General features: G+C 33.4%; 1 protein-coding gene across 3 annotated transcripts in view; it reads left to right on the top strand.

Moving 5' to 3' along the window:
* Positions 1-1,028: 1,028 nt before the first annotated feature.
* LOC148626694 (uncharacterized) overlaps positions 1,029-18,881 on the top strand; it is a 25,027-nt gene continuing 7,174 nt past the window's right edge. Inside the window, exons 1-12 of one of the 3 annotated variants that reach the window (XM_088570904.1) lie at positions 1,029-1,155; positions 5,202-5,336; positions 5,938-6,070; positions 7,043-7,297; positions 9,596-9,815; positions 10,966-11,180; positions 13,302-13,397; positions 14,357-14,612; positions 15,067-15,209; positions 16,299-16,457; positions 17,477-17,756; positions 18,657-18,806. In XM_088570904.1, the coding sequence (XP_088427030.1) occupies positions 5,208-5,336; positions 5,938-6,070; positions 7,043-7,297; positions 9,596-9,815; positions 10,966-11,180; positions 13,302-13,397; positions 14,357-14,612; positions 15,067-15,209; positions 16,299-16,457; positions 17,477-17,756; positions 18,657-18,806 (2,036 nt within the window). In that variant the 5' untranslated portion in view covers positions 1,029-1,155; positions 5,202-5,207. Of the gene's footprint in view, positions 1,156-3,445; positions 3,662-5,201; positions 5,337-5,937; positions 6,071-7,042; positions 7,298-9,595; positions 9,816-10,965; positions 11,181-13,301; positions 13,398-14,356; positions 14,613-15,066; positions 15,210-16,298; positions 16,458-17,476; positions 17,757-18,656; positions 18,807-18,881 lie in introns of those variants that run through there. The other 2 variants (XM_088570902.1, XM_088570903.1) reach the window with 2 other exon arrangements.

Below are 18,881 nucleotides of genomic sequence, written 5' to 3'. Positions count from 1 at the left end.
AATACGTATCGAGTAGACCGCGATAAAATATTTGACATAGAGAGTGCATAGCAATAGAAATTAAATATTTGAATAGAAAAAAAAACAATTGAAAATATTTACATGATATTTTTGTCTTATCAGTTTAATATAAAGCATAAACATCAGCATCTTTTATTTCCCAATCAGGTGCTCACAAGCAGCAAGAAGGGGACATATGGAGAGCAAAAACATTATCGATAGAAGCATGCAACACATTTCAAATGATACAACAAACAAACAGGAAAACAATATAATCAGCAAATGGATGTTTAAAAACAACATCTTTTAAAATTACTTCTGTCAATAATAATCTTGTCATGGCAGTGACCGACATGACTGCATTATCCTCGTTCATTAGAAGACAATTACTTTCAAATAATTCCAGACTGATAACAATTAGGAAATATCTTTCTGAGAAGCTAAATGAATAATTTTTTTTTAGTTTAGTGTGTAAGTTAATCGACCAATTTCAATTTAAAGCTCGTTTGCTTAAATTATGCAATTTAAATACGGAATATGAATATTATACACACACTGGTTGAAATCGAGGATTTTCAGTCTATTGTAGATATCATTGTATATGCGTACATGTAGTGGCCAGTTTTAATATGGGGAGAGTCATGATCACGACAAAATACTTTAACCCCGCCGCGTTTCACTTTCAGTTTACTTTATGTTGCTGGAGTATATAGAGGCAACTATTTCGCTATACAATAATATACCTGTGTATGATGTTGTTGTGAGGCCAGCTGCAGCCTGCACTGGTGTGAGGGTTTCCTAATCGTTTATTGAAGATCCATAGGTGGCCTTGAGCTGACATTTTTCATCCCGTTGGGGTTGTTGTCTCTTTAATATATTCACCATGCATATTCATTCTTGACATATTCCTATGAAATCTTTGCCTATACTTCATGCATTTATTGTAATTCAAATTTATAAAGTTTAAATTTCTAACGGAAATGACTTATGAAAGTTTATGTATAAAAATGATTTAATCGTCACATGACACTTTGGTCAGGGAAGTTACAGCCTTAAGACTCTTTTGTGAAATATCAAATTTACTGTGGTATATTTTTTTCTTATTTGTACACTTGGATTTTCTTTAGTAAAATATCAAATTATCATTTTATTCAGGTTTGTATGCATATACATGTACTGTTTTACATATACATATACATATACATATACATATACATATACTCAAGCTTACATCCCTCCATTGATTTGTTAAAATCCCACCCACTTTTAATATCTCCCGGTTCCCATCCAGCTTTGGCTCATTTTCTCTTGAGTGAAGTATCTATGTTTTTTTTTTCACTCAAATAAAATGTAGTATGGTAACTTCGCAGTTTTTCAGTCATTTGACATTGAAGTGAATTTAGAGATGAGCAGTGTGAATCGTTTGATTGGCATAAATTGTTAATAAATTGTCAATTGGTTGGACACCCACAATTTTTATCCTTAATGGGGGTGGCTGCGATTTGACGTCAGAAAAGATTATATTTTTTGTGAAAGAATCATTATTTTTTTTAATGGATGAAAAAAAAAATCTCTCCAAATTTGGAACATTTATTTTTGTTCAAAATAATAATCTATGCCATCCCTCGCTGATTGAATGGTTTGTGCCTTAGAAGTGCCTTAGTAGTGTGTCTCTTAAGTGATATTTTGAATTAAGGATTGATTGTTACAGCGACTAATATAGTTAATAGAGTTTTTTTCCATGACTAAACGAACTTCCTTGCATGGACAAATAATTGAGCAATTGACGAAGAAATGTTAATTGTCCGTGTGTATCAAGCTTTGATTAAAATAAAATAAATGATGAAATCTACCACCAATGTAATAGATGAATTAAGATGTGGATTAATTTTTAATTGCACTAAATAAATAATTGTTTCGGAAACCATCTATGGTATCCCAATTCACTGTTCCTGCTAGTAAAAGTCTTTTTTAAAGTTTTTCCTAAGTTATTTTAGATTACTTTCCAATTTCCGCTCGATTTTTTAGATCCGCATCTCAATTCTGTTAGTACTGTCAGCCCATTTTCCCTAAACAATATGTTTTAAAGGTGACATTGTCAACGTCTTTATCCCCTATTTGAATGTTTAAATTGATTTTAAATACAAGAAAGATATCGCCAAGGCAAGGACTTGATCCAGACACCAAGTCTGTTTTCCACGTCTGGTCTTTGTCCCTGGATTACATTCTTTTGATTTCCGCTAGAATCTTGGTTCCCTTGAATACTCTTTGAAAAGGAGGGGTGCCAGTCGAGGTTCCCCAGAAAAAGGGGGTGCTAGGACATCATTTGACATTTGTTGTCAATTTTACACATAAAAATGACAAATCTTAAAAAAATGGAGATGCCAACCTCCTGCACCCCTCTGGATTCGCCACTGCAAAGTTACAGGTTTCGAGGAATCCCGTGTAAAATATTCACCAAATTTGTATGATAAAGAGTTTAATTCAAAATGCAAATGTTGTATATGCAACAATTTGTAATTGTTTGACAAAAAAAAAAACGACCAGAACCATAATTTTCCTGTTAAAATCTCATGTCTCCTGGCTTCTGCTTGATCCATGGCAACTGAAATGAAAGTATTGAAACTTAACAGTAGTTTAGATATTGATAAGCAATTAATTCACATATTTAAGGCGCATGCTTCTTCAGGGAGTGGGGTATGCACCACTTTGAGACATATGTAGTCTCGCCTCGAGTACGGGAGGTCTCATCCCCTATCACGTCACACCAAAGACCGTTTTAAATTTGTCCGAGGTGACTGTTTCTGAAATAGAAATAAATTTAAGTGATGTTTAGAGGCACAAACCAACCCCTGTCGCGTACCTCTTGTCAATTTTTTTTTCCGATAATTACTGTGCATGCATGCTAAGATATTCTACTTTTATTAGTCTATTTTATACATTATATTCTTTACAACCTGAAATCCTGATTTTTTTTGTTTTTTTTGGTTACTATTAGTAATAATAATATTGAAAAATAACATAAATTTTCCATGTGCATATTGTTTGTTGCGCGAAGTGCATGAAACAAAATATGCTCATGGAAAATTTGTTATTTTTCAATAGACAAAATTTTTATCATAGCCAATTCTTATAAATTAATTTGAAAACATATTTCTATCTTCTATCTTTAAACATGAAAATTTAGCTCTGAATTTAACTGAATAAGGGCGTGTCAATATTTGTTTTATCCATTGAGATATAACAAAATTATTTTAACCATCTGATTACAAATTAATTCATAAATGTATAAAAACAATATTTGCTTCAAATAATACAAAAATGCATATTGGAAAACCACGTGGTTAATTAAAGTTTATTTTTAACAAAAAATCGTCACGTGGTTTAGTTGTACATATTAAAATAGACTATAGTTTACAGCTTAACGGAAGCGCATTCTAATCATATGGTGAAATTAACCAATCAGAGCAATCTTTACAACACATTTTGAGTTGCGATTGACCTGAGAATTGAGGCAAAATACGACACCAAATTTGTCGATATTTTCCCAATTTGTGTCGGTATCAGTGGTATATTCTAAGCATTTTGAGACTACAAAGGACACGTCAGATCTACTTAGCAGGAAGAAACGCGTTTCGTTTCACAGGTAATTTTTGGCAAGGTAGGATCGTATTTCTCTTCGTCACTCCATTTTCTTGATTTATTCATTTGTTAAATTAAATTTGACGAGTTATATTCCTACTACTTGCCGTTTGACAACATATCTCATGAACTAAGTACGTCTCTACACATTACATTTAAAAAAATTCATATTGATGGCGGTGCTTGAAGATTGTTGTGGTTAGTGTCTGAAATGGTAGGGGACATCTCAAAGCAGTGTAGTACAGTGTACATGACACTAACAGATATGCCAATATGTTTTCACTCTCTATGGGGGAGGGAGCATTCTTTTATTGATGGAATAAGTGAAACTGTGACTGGGAGGTATAGAAGATACAAGATTATGCAGTGATACTGCACTGTACATGAACACTTGTGTAATGGTATGAATCTGTAATCATGCAGTTAATGTGTGATAAAATGTAACCGCAGCCCTGAGTGTTAGTTGATTGAGCTTGATAAAATTGTACCACAAGGTTCCTTACATCAAAGGAAGGTTAGAGTTGATTTTATTGGATGTGACTGTAATCATGAAGGAATTTGGGGACTAAAATGGGACCACAATATGCATTTTCTAAATCTTGCTATGAATTGCCTTTTTATGTCAGACTGCAAATTAAATGTAAACTTTTGTCAGAAACTTGCATATTATAAAAGTACATCAACATGTACATTAAGCACAATCGAAATAAAGGGCTTGTTTATGTCTACACTTAACCCAACCATTCTGGGTTCGACATGTACATGTACATATGCTGTGTTAAGGATACAAGATTATTTCATTTATTTTTTTAGCCTTACAGTTTGATTAATGCAGCATCAAAACTACAATTAAATCTTGCAAATGTTTCATATGACATGTGTTTTTTGTATGAACACGTACACTATGTTGGAAAGGATTTAGTTTGTGCTATATTTGCATGAAAGTAAAATTAATTATAAGGAAAGTTTTACATGTAAGTACATTTTCTGCATTACATAAACTTGTAACCAGAGATCAAGTCGCCTCTCAAAATGATCTTAGTCATTTAAGACTGGATTAAAGAAATCGTCCGTTTAGTAAATTTACTATCAATGTAAATGTGCCTATCTAAAAAAAATTCTACTTGCCCGAATTGAAATTTAGGTTTTTCTTTGGTAAATGAGTGTTGAAAAATAAATAATATTTATGGTAGTTTCACTTGTCCCAGGCATTAGGACATCCTTTAACATCATACCCAGAAATACAGATGGTGAGCACTGCCAACATTAGTTTGTCTGGGCTGCACTAACATGTGAAAGTTATAGAGCTTTTATTACATACACTGTATATGTACAATGTATTTCAAGAACCTGTGACACTCTACTTGTAAATAAAAGCCAAAGCTGTTGTCATTTTTAGTGTTTGTATACCTTCACATACATGTAGTTTTCAGAATGTAGTATAATGCACATGTATTACATTGTATCTCATGTCTCAAATTTGTAAGTGTAACCTCAGCTTTCTTAGGACAGATGTTTAGCAATATGTACACTACATGAAAGTATCTTTAAATTTTCAGTTAAAAATGAGTAATCCAAGTAGTGGGGACAAGCCTCCTGATGAGTCAAGTAAAGATGGACAGCCCCGTCCTGTTATCCCAGCATCCAGTAAACCTTCAATGTCAAATATTTCAAGAGTTAGTGCCCCTTACCAGGTAAATCTAATCAATCATTGACATTTAAACAAAAGGCACATTGCACAAATGATCATTTTTTGTAGCTACATTTCAATCACAGTGTCCTTCCATCTGTCAGTTACACTTTTCTGTGATAGATTTCTTATCTTCTATTGAATGGAATGCTTAAATATTTGGTGTATTGCTTTTGCATGATGGCTTGTACCATGTCTCCCTTTTCCAAATTTCTGTTTAACATATACATATATATATATTGATTTGACAGAAATGGTTGAGTCAGGGTTTTCTTAGCTCCATTTTGCAAGATCTTGTTTCATAGACAGTATTTTTAAGTTGTATTCTAATCTTTTCAAGGTACTAGTACTCTTATTGTGGAGACTTACTTGGTCTTAAAACCATTTTAGCAAGCAATTCTTGTTTCATCATAAAAATATATGAAAGTTTGTTGAAAATTGTGTCCTCATTTTTTCAGGAAACAGATTGACTGTGTTTCACTAGTCTGTTATATTGGTACATGTACACATTTTCTAGAATTTATGGTTCTGAAATAATCTGATAATAGCTTGTATATGTATGTGGTTCTTTTTTCATTGTTCATTTTATGAAATTTGTATTTCAGACCATACCTAATATTCCGAAGCCATCACCATCTAGACCACTCTTAGTACAGAATATTCCTGGAGTTATTTCCCCTTCAGCCCATTCAGCACAGACTCTTCAAGCCATTCTTCCAGCAGCTGGTTTACCACAAGGTTATTTTCATTGAAGTTAACTTCTTGTCTTGGTTTCAAATTAGTGTGGGTCCAAGGTCTGGATCATTTAATTTCTGACCCAGGACATTTTAAATTTCATTTACCTAGGGTCTGCATCTTCAATACTTTACATCAAGCTTTCTAGGCACTATTTTTTTCCTAAGGTTGGCTTTTATTCCAAATTTTAAAAAAGTCCTGGGCCTTTTGATCTCAATAGCAAATTTTAATCCCTTCTTGTAATGTTCATTTATATTTGTTTTGCTTCATCTATATAACAATAGTAATTAAGGAACTTCACAGAAATTATCATTTTGAAAATAAAATATCAAAATATTTCTTATTTTTCAATGTTACAATGTATAGACATGTAAATATGTGTCTAGTGTGTTATTTAATGCACTTTCATTTGACTCATTTCATGAACTTGGAATTAACTATACTGTAGCCCTTTAGATTTTACTTGTAGTAGCATAGAGTAAAAAATTAGCTAAGTATGACTATTCCATATCCAAACAAATGACATATATAGGTATTGAATTGTTTCTCTGATAACATGTAAGCCCTGCATCATTTCAGTTTGTACCATACTTTCCTCAGTAATATAGTATGCTGAGTTGATGTGTCCAAATATACGGTGATATAGAAATTTAATGTTGAATTGGCTTTCAGATAAGTTTCTTGTAAATGCTTTCATTGTAACTAAAATTTTTCTGAGAACTAATTGATTTAAAGTAAACAGAAAAATGATTTATTATAAAGGGAGCATTTGAAAATAAATAAAAGGAATCAATAACATAAATGTTTTTATTAAATTCAAGATGGACTAAGAAACATCAATTTCACATCTTCTAATCACTTTACCTGAACCCCAAAACACATATGTACACATGTTTAGAAAGATGTTATCTTTAATAGGTAGTTACATGTGCAAGCTTCCATGGAAAATGTCAGTTTTGTTTATTTATTTTACAGGTCTGCTTCCTGGAAGTATAGATATCAGCAAGTCTTCATTGACACAGAGTCCTCTTAACTTTTCTACTTTGACACCATCATCTACGACTCCTTTACAGATGTCTTCAACCCAGATTGTAAAAGTGGCGACACCTGGTGTTTCCCAGCCCAGTATTGTTCAGATTAGTGCACCCACACCTATTTCTTCTAGTTCTCATGTTACTGATGGTTCCATACTGAAACATCAAGCACCATTTCCTTCTCATCTTCCCAGAGGTTTGTACTAGGTTTAGCAAATGAAGAAAAAAACTGTATTTATTTCGTGTATACCATCCAATCTCTGTTTAAATTGACCAACCATTACTTGTTAATAAAAAAATTTACTCTGGCTCAGCATGTTGGACTAGTATTATGCATGGTCTTTTTGAGTGATCAGATATTCTCTTTCTGTAGTGCATGGAATATCTGTCATAAGAGTTAAACCGTATTAAGATTTGACAACCTTTTTTGTTGAAATCTGTGATATTTGTTTGTAACATTAGATTGAATGTTACTAGTTTTTTTTCTTCAGTTTCAATGTTATAACCAGATCTGTAAAATGAGTTTTCTTATACTTGGCGTCACATAAATAAGATGCTGTTAAAATTTGAATAAAAATATTTTCTACGACTTTATTGACACCTACTGTCGTTTAAATTGTCTTAAATGACTTGCTCATTCGTTTAGCCAAACGGCTTCTCCCTAAACATTGAATTGTTAAATTCCGGTGAGATTTTAATTCTCGGTCCCAATATTTACATTGTCAAAAGTCAGCCATGTTTACAGTGATTGGGTTGCTAGGAGATGTTGTTTACGTTTAAATGGTTTGTCCAAAAAGCTAAGAACCCAGAATGCATTTCGATGTTAGTTTGGATATCCCGGATTTATTTTACGTGAACAATGTATAAATACCGAGAAGTTGATCAAGCTGACAATTATCACCGAAGTTCGACGGGAACTTACAAACTTCATTTGTAAACAAATTGTCCCATAGAAACCAACATGGCAGATATTAGTATGGGATTTTCTCGTAAGGATTTGTTACGCACGATTTAAGCCAATAAATGACTCATTGGTACTAACACGTCATGCATATATGCGAACTGTCTTCAGATTAAATAAAAGAGAGACAACTCTAGCGGTAAGTCCAGACGGTTTAAAAGTGGAGCTTCAATTCGAAAATGTGCTGTGTGTGATGTCGAGTATAGTGTATCAGATTCCGTCATTGCATGAATATTGGAAATAAAGATGCATGTAATTTTTTGTCAAGTCTAAGAAAAGAGGATGAATACCTGCAAAAAAGTAACTAAAAATTAACAGGAACTAAGACCATTTTTATGTGTAAATTGATTTAAGGCTTTGTTTTCAGTCCAGCATAAAATCAAATACAAATGTTTTATTTAATTATTTTTCAAATGCCTAATGTTGCAAACAGTATATTTTAGATACATGTACTGGATTTCTCTTCAGGGGTTGAAAATTTTTTTGGAAGACCCGAGCCCTGGATTTTCCATCTTTGGTACACTAAGCCCAAACAATGTTGTGTCATGTCCCAATCGATATAAATACAATTTTGTTATCTGATATTCTTATGTATAATTCTATGTTTGCAGGGAAGAAGACACGGTGTCAATTGATTCCGTCTCCAGGTCTGATGCTATGTCATCAGCTTTCTGTTTCTGCGTTGTTTTTTTTTAACCGTGAAATTGTAATTGAGCAACGATATTTTCCTCTAGAGTTTATCAACAAAATTTGATCTTTATCATTCCAGCGCTTGATTAATAATAGTATGTCAAAAAATGCATCTGATCAAGCACAGGTGTGATTCAGACTTCAGAATGACTAATGAATAGATCAATCTAGTGAATACCCATTCTAAGAATAAAGTTATAACTATTTATAAGTCAGGGAATAGATCCAGAAACATGGTCCAAATAATGAAAACAAAATCTTTCAAAAAAGAGTTTTTATATTTTTAGATTTGCCATGCCTGATGGACTTATTTCATTAAAAAACGGCAAGTCTGAGGTGCAATTTTTTTAGTTGCCGGCGTCGGGCTTTAGGAATTTTCATCCCCTGCTCTTACATGTATATTTATACACATTTAACATTTGTTCACTTTAATGTAAATAGAATCTTTAAAGGTGTGTTTTAACTATAGGGAATTTGCTAAATATTTATCTCACATCAAACATCACGTTGAATATTTTTGTCTGAAGTGTCAGTTGGAATAAGATATACTTTATTGCCTTTAACATTTAAAAAGTGTTTCAGTACCACATAATAGACCTTTTCCTGCGATTTTTCTGAGCAGGCTCTGTCAGTATTTCCTTAAGGAAAATGCAACATATTCCTGTAGAAATTTTATATGTTCAGCCAAATTTTACAGGAAATTATTGCATTCAGTTCTCGGAAGTATTGACTGAGCTTTCTCATAAAAATAGCATGAAAGGGTTTTTAGAAAATGTGCTGCTATATGCATTTGGGTGTTTCATAACATAAGTTGTAAATCATTATCTACACGTATCATTTCAGGACCAGCAGCTGCAGCCTCTGTTCTTTCTGCCCCCAAGTCTAACACTGCTGTCCCTATGGGACGATCAACCCATCATGCCTTGCCATCATCAAGCGCTGCAACAGGGATCCATTCAACACGAGGATCTCTCATCACCACCACACCTATTAGAACAACAACTCCTCCATCAACTAGAGCTATCTCACCAGCTGTCTCATCATCACTCTCAGAACCATATAGGTAACCCATGCACTTGAGTTGTATTAAAAAAAATAATTGATATTAATTACTGAGTGTAATTTTCACTGTAAGAATATAATAAATGCATGTCTTTCTGCCTACATGACTAGCTCGGCCATCTCATGGTAATGTGTTTGTCTCAGCAGTGTAATACACATAATTTAAAATACTGTGAAAGTATGTGGAATCTTATATTTGTGGTTTTGAAGTTTTTCAGTATACACATCAATGGGAATCTTCTTTTTGTTGGGAACCTAATTTTGTAGTTTGGCCTACCCATGAAAACCACGAAAATTGGTACCCCATGAACAATAGTACTTTCACAGTGACTGATTTAAACTACTGAGTGTAATTATAACCCCACTGAACAAGTAGGTAGAATCACCTTGTTTGTCAGTGAGAATTTCATCACAATTATCTCTCAATGGATAGATGGATTTCTTATTTAGTGTGTGGCTTCATATAGATGAGGCATATGTTGTAAGTGATTGTGGTTGCTCTATGATATCAACTTTCTGTATGAGTGGGGGTTTGCTTTCACTGTAAGAATATGTCATTCTGATAATATGACTGTCACAGTGCTCTCATGGTAATATTGTTTTCTCAAGTCAGAAGGGTTCAGAAGTTCCATACTTAGTATCTAACAAAGATTTAAAATTGGTAATCCTTCTTGCCAAGCTTGTGGCTTTTAGCAGATTGAACGATGACTGATTGGCTCAGAACTAGAGTGATGTCTTGAGTGGACATATTTTTCCTTCTTCTATGAGTTTGCACATAAACAATTCATTAGATGTTCATGTTTTGAAATGAATGAAGTAATTGCCAGTTGTCATTAAGCTACAATCAACCAATCATTTTTCCAACTGCTTAGTTTAATATAAATAAACTTAACTTTAAGTATGTGTATTGGAATTTCATTTTTGATGTGATGTATCAATATTATTTATGTGTAATCTCCGTAAGAGAATTGTATTGAAAATATTGTAATACCTCCAATCCAGTCACTCTATATCAATGCATGGTCATCTGAGTTTATAAAGCACAGAGCATCTGAGTTTTGATATGCTGTTACATTAAAATGCTTAAAGTATCTTAAAATGAAATATCTTAACATTGTATTTTAATGTATGTAAAATATTTGTATTTACAGGCAACTTAAGTCTGCACCATCCACTACAGCTGGGATACAGATTACAGTTCAGCCTACTCGGGCAAACACAGACTTACTCCAAAAACAAATTGCCCATCAACAACCTGTACAGAAACTTCACATACCACATGGCCTACCTACTACTAAAATGTTAATGTCTCAGACCCCTATAACACAACAGTCTGTCCTGTCTAGTGTGCCCAAGACTAATAAAAGTAAGTTTGTTGACAGCAAATAAAATAGTGGTTACTCTATTCAAAAATATGAGAAACTAGTCCTATTAGAATCGAAATGAATTGTTTTACCAGGGGGTGGCCATTAATGTCGTAATTTAACCCATCGGTATCGCTTTGAGTAATTCAATGTGACATAAATGGCCAGTTCATGGTAAAACAATGATAAAATGGAGTTAATTATTTCTTAATTACCTTATTAGGCTTTTAAAAGATAAAATAATTGCACATTATCTACAGTGCATTGTAAACTAAATTGATCTCTGATTTCATAGGGCAAGAAATAGCACTGAAAAGCATCGTGTATATTGGCTCAGAGAGAGCATTGTAGGTTGCTTGACCTATATTAAGAATCTAAAATCGCTGAGAATGCAAGACAGAGAAATCACAGACTTCCTTGGGTATCGGAAATGAGATTTCCTTGTCTTGCATTTACTAGCAGTGTTTTATTCTTTCTCTCACTTTTAGAAACAATTTTGTAATTAATATGCCAATTTAGAATGCACTGCTTGTGGAAATTCTTATGGATTTATGGGAGATTGTAAAACATTTTATTGTGACATCACAAACATAATATGTTTTATCTCAACCATGGGTGAGATTAGGATGTCTTGTATGGATAAAAATTGGACTATGCTTGTCTCTTTATTGAGCAGTTACAAAATTTCAAAGTACAGTGAAACTTCTCCAAACTGGCCACCACTGGGACAACAGGAAATGGTCGTTTTATAGGGGGTGGCCGGTTTTGTGAAAAATAGCAATGCATTCTAAGAGCTGTCTCCTTTTATGTGTTGTATAACCCTACACATTGTCAGTTTGCCAATTCAAAACTTTTGGCCATTTGTAAATGGTTTGATTTTACAAACGGTACTGCCAACAAAATATGTTCACAGTTTTGAAGGAATGTGTATTAAAGATCAAAAGGCTATTGATGGTAATTAGTCATATATTCTGTTTTAGTAAACTACTGGTCCTCAAAGTTTAATAATTTCACCTCTTTATTGTTTTGGCTTGGATACAGATCACATTGATTGACAGTTTAAAGATCGCACTATTAAATGACCCCGATTGCCCAATGTGTGTACACACCAATTAACACCGAACCAGTGACAAAATGTGATGTCTGGATTAAATTTGTTATTTAAACAACTGTCCCCTTCAATTATCATCTGTCCACTGATGAAATGCAAAACGGTCAGTGAATGAATTATTATATACATAATCATTTACAGTTTTGTTGACACATTTATTACAGGTCAACTATAACCAGTCAGCTGGAACTGAGAGGTTGTTTTTACTTGAATTATGTACCAGTAACTAAAACTGTGAAAAACCGGCTTATGTACGGTTTTAAGGGGTGGCCAGTTTATTGAAGACAAAATACACAGGTTTTAAGGTATATTGGTTGGGACTTTTGAAAACAACCGGTTTGAGGGGAAGGCCAGTTTTTTGAGGGTCCAGTTTGGAGAAGTCTCACTGTACCAACTTTTTTAGATTCCTGTAGACAAGTAGAAGAGAGCTTAAACCCTTCTCAATACCCCAGCTAGCCTAGGCTATCACTGCTTCTCCTTACTTTGATATCAGAATAACAAATTGTTTTTATTTATACCTATATCTTTTTATTTAATTTCTGTTTATGGTTCAGCTTTCATAAAAATGCTGACTTGAACTAATGATATGATAATAAATAGTCAATTTACAAAAGCCTTTAAACATAATTCTACCAAAATTATATGGAGTAAGTCTGTAGAGATTTTGATTTAGTCAGATCTCAACCCCCACTTTCTATCTTGATAAATGCCTGTCCTGATGCCTATTTGTATTGTCTAGTCAGTTGAATTATATCGCTCTCCACTTCGCTGTCTGTCTGTCTGTCTGTCTGTCAGCCACACATTTGTAAGAGCAACTCCTCAAAAACTACTGCACCAAATTTCATGAAACATAGATAGTAAGGACATGATATGTAGTTGTGTGTGTTATGAGAAATTTATGATCCACTGAATTTTGTAGGAGTTATACCCCTTTAGATATTGGAAAAGGGGAGTCATGCTTTTTTGAAGGCAAACACAAACTTCAGTTTTTTATTATAATATATTGTTTCAGCACTGCCAGTATCATCTACTGCTTTCTCTGCCGTGTCTCTGACGATGACATCAACTCCTACAACCATTAATTCATCTCCATCGATTATTCCTGTTGGTGAGTACTTTAATTCATCTCCATAGATTATTTCTGTTGGTGCGTACCTTAATTCATCTCCGTAGGTTATTTCTGTTGGTGGGTACATTAATTCATCTCCATCGATTATTTCTGTTGGCGAGTACCTTAATTCATCTCCATAGATTATTTCTGTTGGTGCGTACCTTAATTCATCTCCATCGATTATTCCTGTTGGTGAGTACCTTAATTCATCTCCATCGATTATTCCTGTTGGTGCGTACCTTAATTCATCTCCATAGATTATTTCTGTTGGTGGGTACATTAATTCAACTCTGTAGGTTATTTCTGTTGGTGGGTACATCAATTCATCTCCATAGATTATTCCTGTTGGTGCGTACCTTAATTCATCTCCATAGATTATTTCTGTTGGTGAGTACCTTAATTCATCTCCATCGATTATTCCTGTTGGTGAGTACCTTAATTCATCTCCATCGATTATTCCTGTTGGTGAGTTCCATTTATTCATTTCTATCAGTAATTCCCAATGATAAGTATCATAAATTGGTTTCCATTATCTTTGTTGGTGTGTACCATTGATTTATCTCCATCAATAATCCCTGTTCCTGAGTTTCTGTTTATATTTATGCCTAGATTCAACATTTATTATTTTTTTCATGTTAGTTGACTGTTTAACAGGTCCACCTTCATTTTTACAAGGCTTGGTCTCAGACTACTTAATTATGAAGACTGTTAAATGTCAAAACCATTTAATGCAAAAAATACTACTTCACAATAATCTGAATAATTCAATAATCTGAATAATTCAATAATCTGAATAATTAATTAAAGGAGAAGTAGGTCTAATCTTTGATGAATATTTTTTAGAATTTAGTAGGTAACATTAAAAAAAAATTGATAATACAATTTTAACTTGAGTATTAAATTTATCATGAATTTATGAAATTGGACTTATAGAGTAAAAACAATCTATTTCACAGCTAAAGTAAATCCAGTTCGCCAACAACAGCCAGCATCAACACACCTTCCTACTCGGCCAGCTGGACCAACCACGACACAGGAACACCAAAGAATAGAAACTTCTAGTCATGTGACTGTGTCACACCCAACCCCAGCTCCAGCCCACAATATACCTCACACCCAAACACCATCAGCTGGTTTGTTTCTGCCGCAGGCTCACCGACCAGTGACAACTACCATGACACTACCAGGGTCAGTCACAGCTACAGATACAAGGTAAAGTATTCAATCCAGATCACTAAGGTCATTTTGTTACTGTTATTTTACTTATTGGCTTGTAATGACCACCACAACACTTTCAGTCACATTTTACTTACCCTGGCTAAATTGTTACAAAGATCTAGCAAGCTGGCTTGTTTGTTGCTATGGCATGTTTAAAACAACTTATTGTTTTAGCAAATGAATATTTCAGTTCATTTGTCCATCCCTGTCTGAATTTTGTTGCAATTATCTTCTTCCCAGTGTTTCTTGGGCCTTTGCCATTTTCCTTGTAAAATTTTGCCACAAAAATCTGTTCCCAGTATATGGATTGATTTCAAATTTGATTTGTTGCTTTATATAAATGGGGCATACCAATCAAGATCGAGTTAATGTTTCCAAAGTATCTGTTGTAGGATTTATGTATTCATGTAAAGACTAAACTAATGATCTGGACATAATTTATTCACAGGACAGCTACACCATTGAACTTATCCCAGTTACACCTTCCGTATATGATTCCCCCTGAATATCATAACTTAATGTATCAACAGATGGCAGCAGCAGCTCAAAGTTTACCAATTTCATCAGCATCCTCTATTAGACCTGGACTAAGTGAGTCTTGTTAAATCTTTTCTTACTTTTTTCATGCTAAAAATTGCATCATGCTTTTGCTAAACTTTTTTTAACTTTTGATTGGTTAATTAATGACTTCTTAAAAGACGAAAAGGTATTTTTGATGACCTGAAGTCTGTAGCTCAAATCCACTTTCACTCAAATACTGAAAAATATCTTCTGTACACAGAAAAATGTCCATGAAAAGTAGACATTTAGATTTTCACATTTTACGGCCAACTATAATGTTTTTAGCTCACCTAGCTAAAGGTGATGTGGAGATTTTTGATTCGTGAAAAAACTTGGCCGCCGTTACTAAAAATAGAACATAGGGGTTAGACAGTAGTTTTTCACACTCCTAAACTGTTAGGTTTAGCTGAATTCTGACATGGGTAAAAGTGTTCAGCATGATGAGATCTATCTCTGGTCAAATTTTGGTTTTAAATTTTGGTTTTAATCCGTTAAGCCATGTTTGAGTTATTGGCCTTTTTCAATGATTTTTGCTATTTTTAATGTTATTTCTTTCAAAAATCTTCTCTGACACTATTTGACCAATTGAAAACAAACTTGCTATGAATGTTCCTTGGGGTATCCTGCATAGAACTGTTGTGGAGATTTTTGATTCATGGAAAAACATGGCCGCCTTTACTAAAAATTAGAACATAGGGGTCAGACAGTAGTTTTTCACATATATCTCCAAAACCGTTAGGTTTATCCAAATTCTTTCAATAGTTAAAAGGTCCATATTATTAGGACTACAAAAGTCTTCAGACTCCTTGTAAGAGTTGTTGCCCTTCAAAGGGGAAAAATGACTTTTTTTTAATAGTTTTCAGTCAATATCTTGAAAACTATGATGGATTAAAAGAAACTTTCAATTGTTGAAAAGATCTTGTGACAAGTCCTACCAAAGACTTCTTGAGTCAAAATTGATGGACAACTTCTTGTTTAATTTATTGCCTTTGAAAGGCGAAATTCAACAAGGTGAGCGATTCAGGCTCCCGGTAGCCTCTTGTTTTAATCTCTTGGTTATTATTGAAACCAAGAAATTAACTTTGAATGGCCTAACACCTACTGTTTTTATATTTACAGTAAACCAACCAAGTTTGTCAACAATACAAGCAGCAGTGCATGGCATGCTCTCCTCAAGTCAGGGAATAGTAGATCCTAGTATGCTGATGAGACCTCAAACTCCTCTAAATCTGTTTACGTCTCATAATGTCACCAATAGTTATACAACTACGTCTGATGGTAGGGATTCTTTTTACATTGTTCACATTTTGCACAATATCTCATAAAACGCTTCCACTTATTTCATGAAATTATGTTGATCTTTTTCTTTCTATTAGTGTGAGTTCATTTTCAATTTTTAAAAAATTTGACTAAATTGTTGTGGGACTTTATTTATATAAAATGGGGTTCCTGTTTTTGGATTATAATTCAAAAATATTAGCACTAATTTTTGAACCACACACACTTATCCTTTTAGTCCTAGGTGATTTTTTTTCTTGTATTTTTTTTTTACATCTATAGTTTTTAAAATGCTATTCAATGTTTTGATGATACAAGTGGTGTATGGTGAAAGATTTTTATATGAAAATAGACTCAGTCTGTTAGCATATCTTAAACATTGAATACCTGAATATACCTATTACAACTTGTCTCTCAACTATCAGAAATTCTCTCAGTCCTAAAAAAAATACAAGTGAATAGATTAAAAAAAATACAAAACTAAATCAATGTATGTCCAAGAAAACAGGAAAATTAAAACGTGCCAAATTTAAGTACTTTTCCATCTAATAATCAAGCAAAATGTTGTATGAGATGTGGCATATGAAGAAAAAAATTGATTTTATTGCATTAACCAGCTATTTATACCTGATAACCTCCAGAAATTTGCCTTTTTAAGATATTGATAGGTCAAATTTAGTTGAAATGTGCTAAGGAAAAATGGTGATATAATTTTTCTGCACTTTTTCCTTACATAAGCAGTCAAAGAACATTTAAGTTACAGGTGCTTCAGCATAAATCTAAATAGTTTTTTTTGTCTTCTAGATGTTTTGATTATAACAGAGGCAAAAAATACCGAATTGAGAAAATGATATGCTACATATTGCCTGATTCTTACACAGATTGGTATTTAAAACATGAAAAAATATATGATTGCTTAGAATTGATATGATTAATTTATTACTTTCGAAAAATATAGTGTATGGTGTGGTTGGTATTTTCTTTTCATTCTTGTATTTCAATCTCTCATTTCTTTTTAGCTAACATACGGTCTACAACCCCAAAAGATGTGACTGCCATGACAGTTCCATCCACTTCAGTTGTCATGACAACAGCAGTTTCTGTGTCGGCTTTATCAGCCATTGCTTTGGCTAGCAGCAATATGAACAATTTGGCCACTGCTTCTAGTTATTTATACATCAATGCAAGCCAAGCTCCCGGTGGTACCCAGTTTCAAAGCAGCCAGCCCAGTAATACACCGGTTACAAATGCCAATTCTTCCCCAAGGCCAACTATTCTGAGAAAAAGAACAAATGAAGGGTAGGTTTACTCTTATCTATGTACATAATGGATTTCAGAGAAAACTATATATTATATCTTAACAATTTTGCAGAAGTTCATATTTAGAACATTTAGCAGAAAGTTTATGATGCTGAGGGTCATATGGCAATATATGGACTCATTGGTCATCCCCAAAAATTCATAAGGACTGAAGTGTGGCTGAAGTCTGTTGAAATTTTTTGGGCCACCAACCAGTCCATATTGTGCAATTTGGCCAAAGTAACTTGAACTATTTGCTACATTGTACTATTATAGTGTATTTTGCCCTCATTTGTGTGGAGAAAAAATATTCACAACTTCTCATATCTTTCATCTTAATTTTAAAACAAGGCACAGATACGGTGAAACACAACAAGTGCACCAATAAATAACCTCTATAAAATTGTAAATACCTACAGAGATCACCAAAAGGTCTTTAATAAGTGTAAACACACCTTTGAGTAAGCTGGGAAAAGGCCCCATCAACAAACGTTATAACAGTTAGAGAATGATTACGCTTCTTCAACATTAAGTAGAACGTCAAATAAAGACACAGTCCATATAATTTCCTACCAGTCAATATAACGTTGACCGACAGCTTTATTAAAGAAAGTAAACAAAGGAACAGAACGATTACGCTTCTTCAACATTAAGTAGAACGTCAAATAAAGACACAGTCCGTATAATTTCCTACCAGTCAATATAACGTTGACCGACAGCTTTATTTAAGAAAGTAAAGGAAAATCTTAAAAAAACAATATTTCAAATTATTAAGAAGGAGTTCTAATAGTATCAAGTACTGAATCTGATTTGATAAGAAATTTAGATATAAAGGAACTCAAACCTATGTTGCACTTTTTACTGTGCAATATGAATTAAATATGTGTAATACATTTGCAGTATGACAGTTGTGAAGAAGCCTGTATGTGGATTAAATACTACACAAGAGAAGCTACCCGTTGACAGAAATAGTCCCCGACCTGATTCAAGAACTGATTCTGCACCACAGTCAAATACCAGTTCTCCAAAAACACCAGCCACTCCAGCAGGGTATGTGAAATTTTTTACTTATTCCTGATGATTTCTTTCCCACTTATGCTTTGGTTTGTTAAATTTTTGTTGAAA

This window comes from Perna viridis, chromosome 2 (assembly GCF_037379345.1).
Source record: "Perna viridis isolate PV_CMFRI_1.1 ecotype Kerala chromosome 2, ASM3737934v1, whole genome shotgun sequence".
Classification (NCBI taxonomy): Eukaryota; Metazoa; Mollusca; class Bivalvia; order Mytilida; family Mytilidae; genus Perna; species Perna viridis.
Note: the sequence above shows the minus strand (reverse complement) of the source record. Positions and strands in the feature narration are given on the sequence as shown.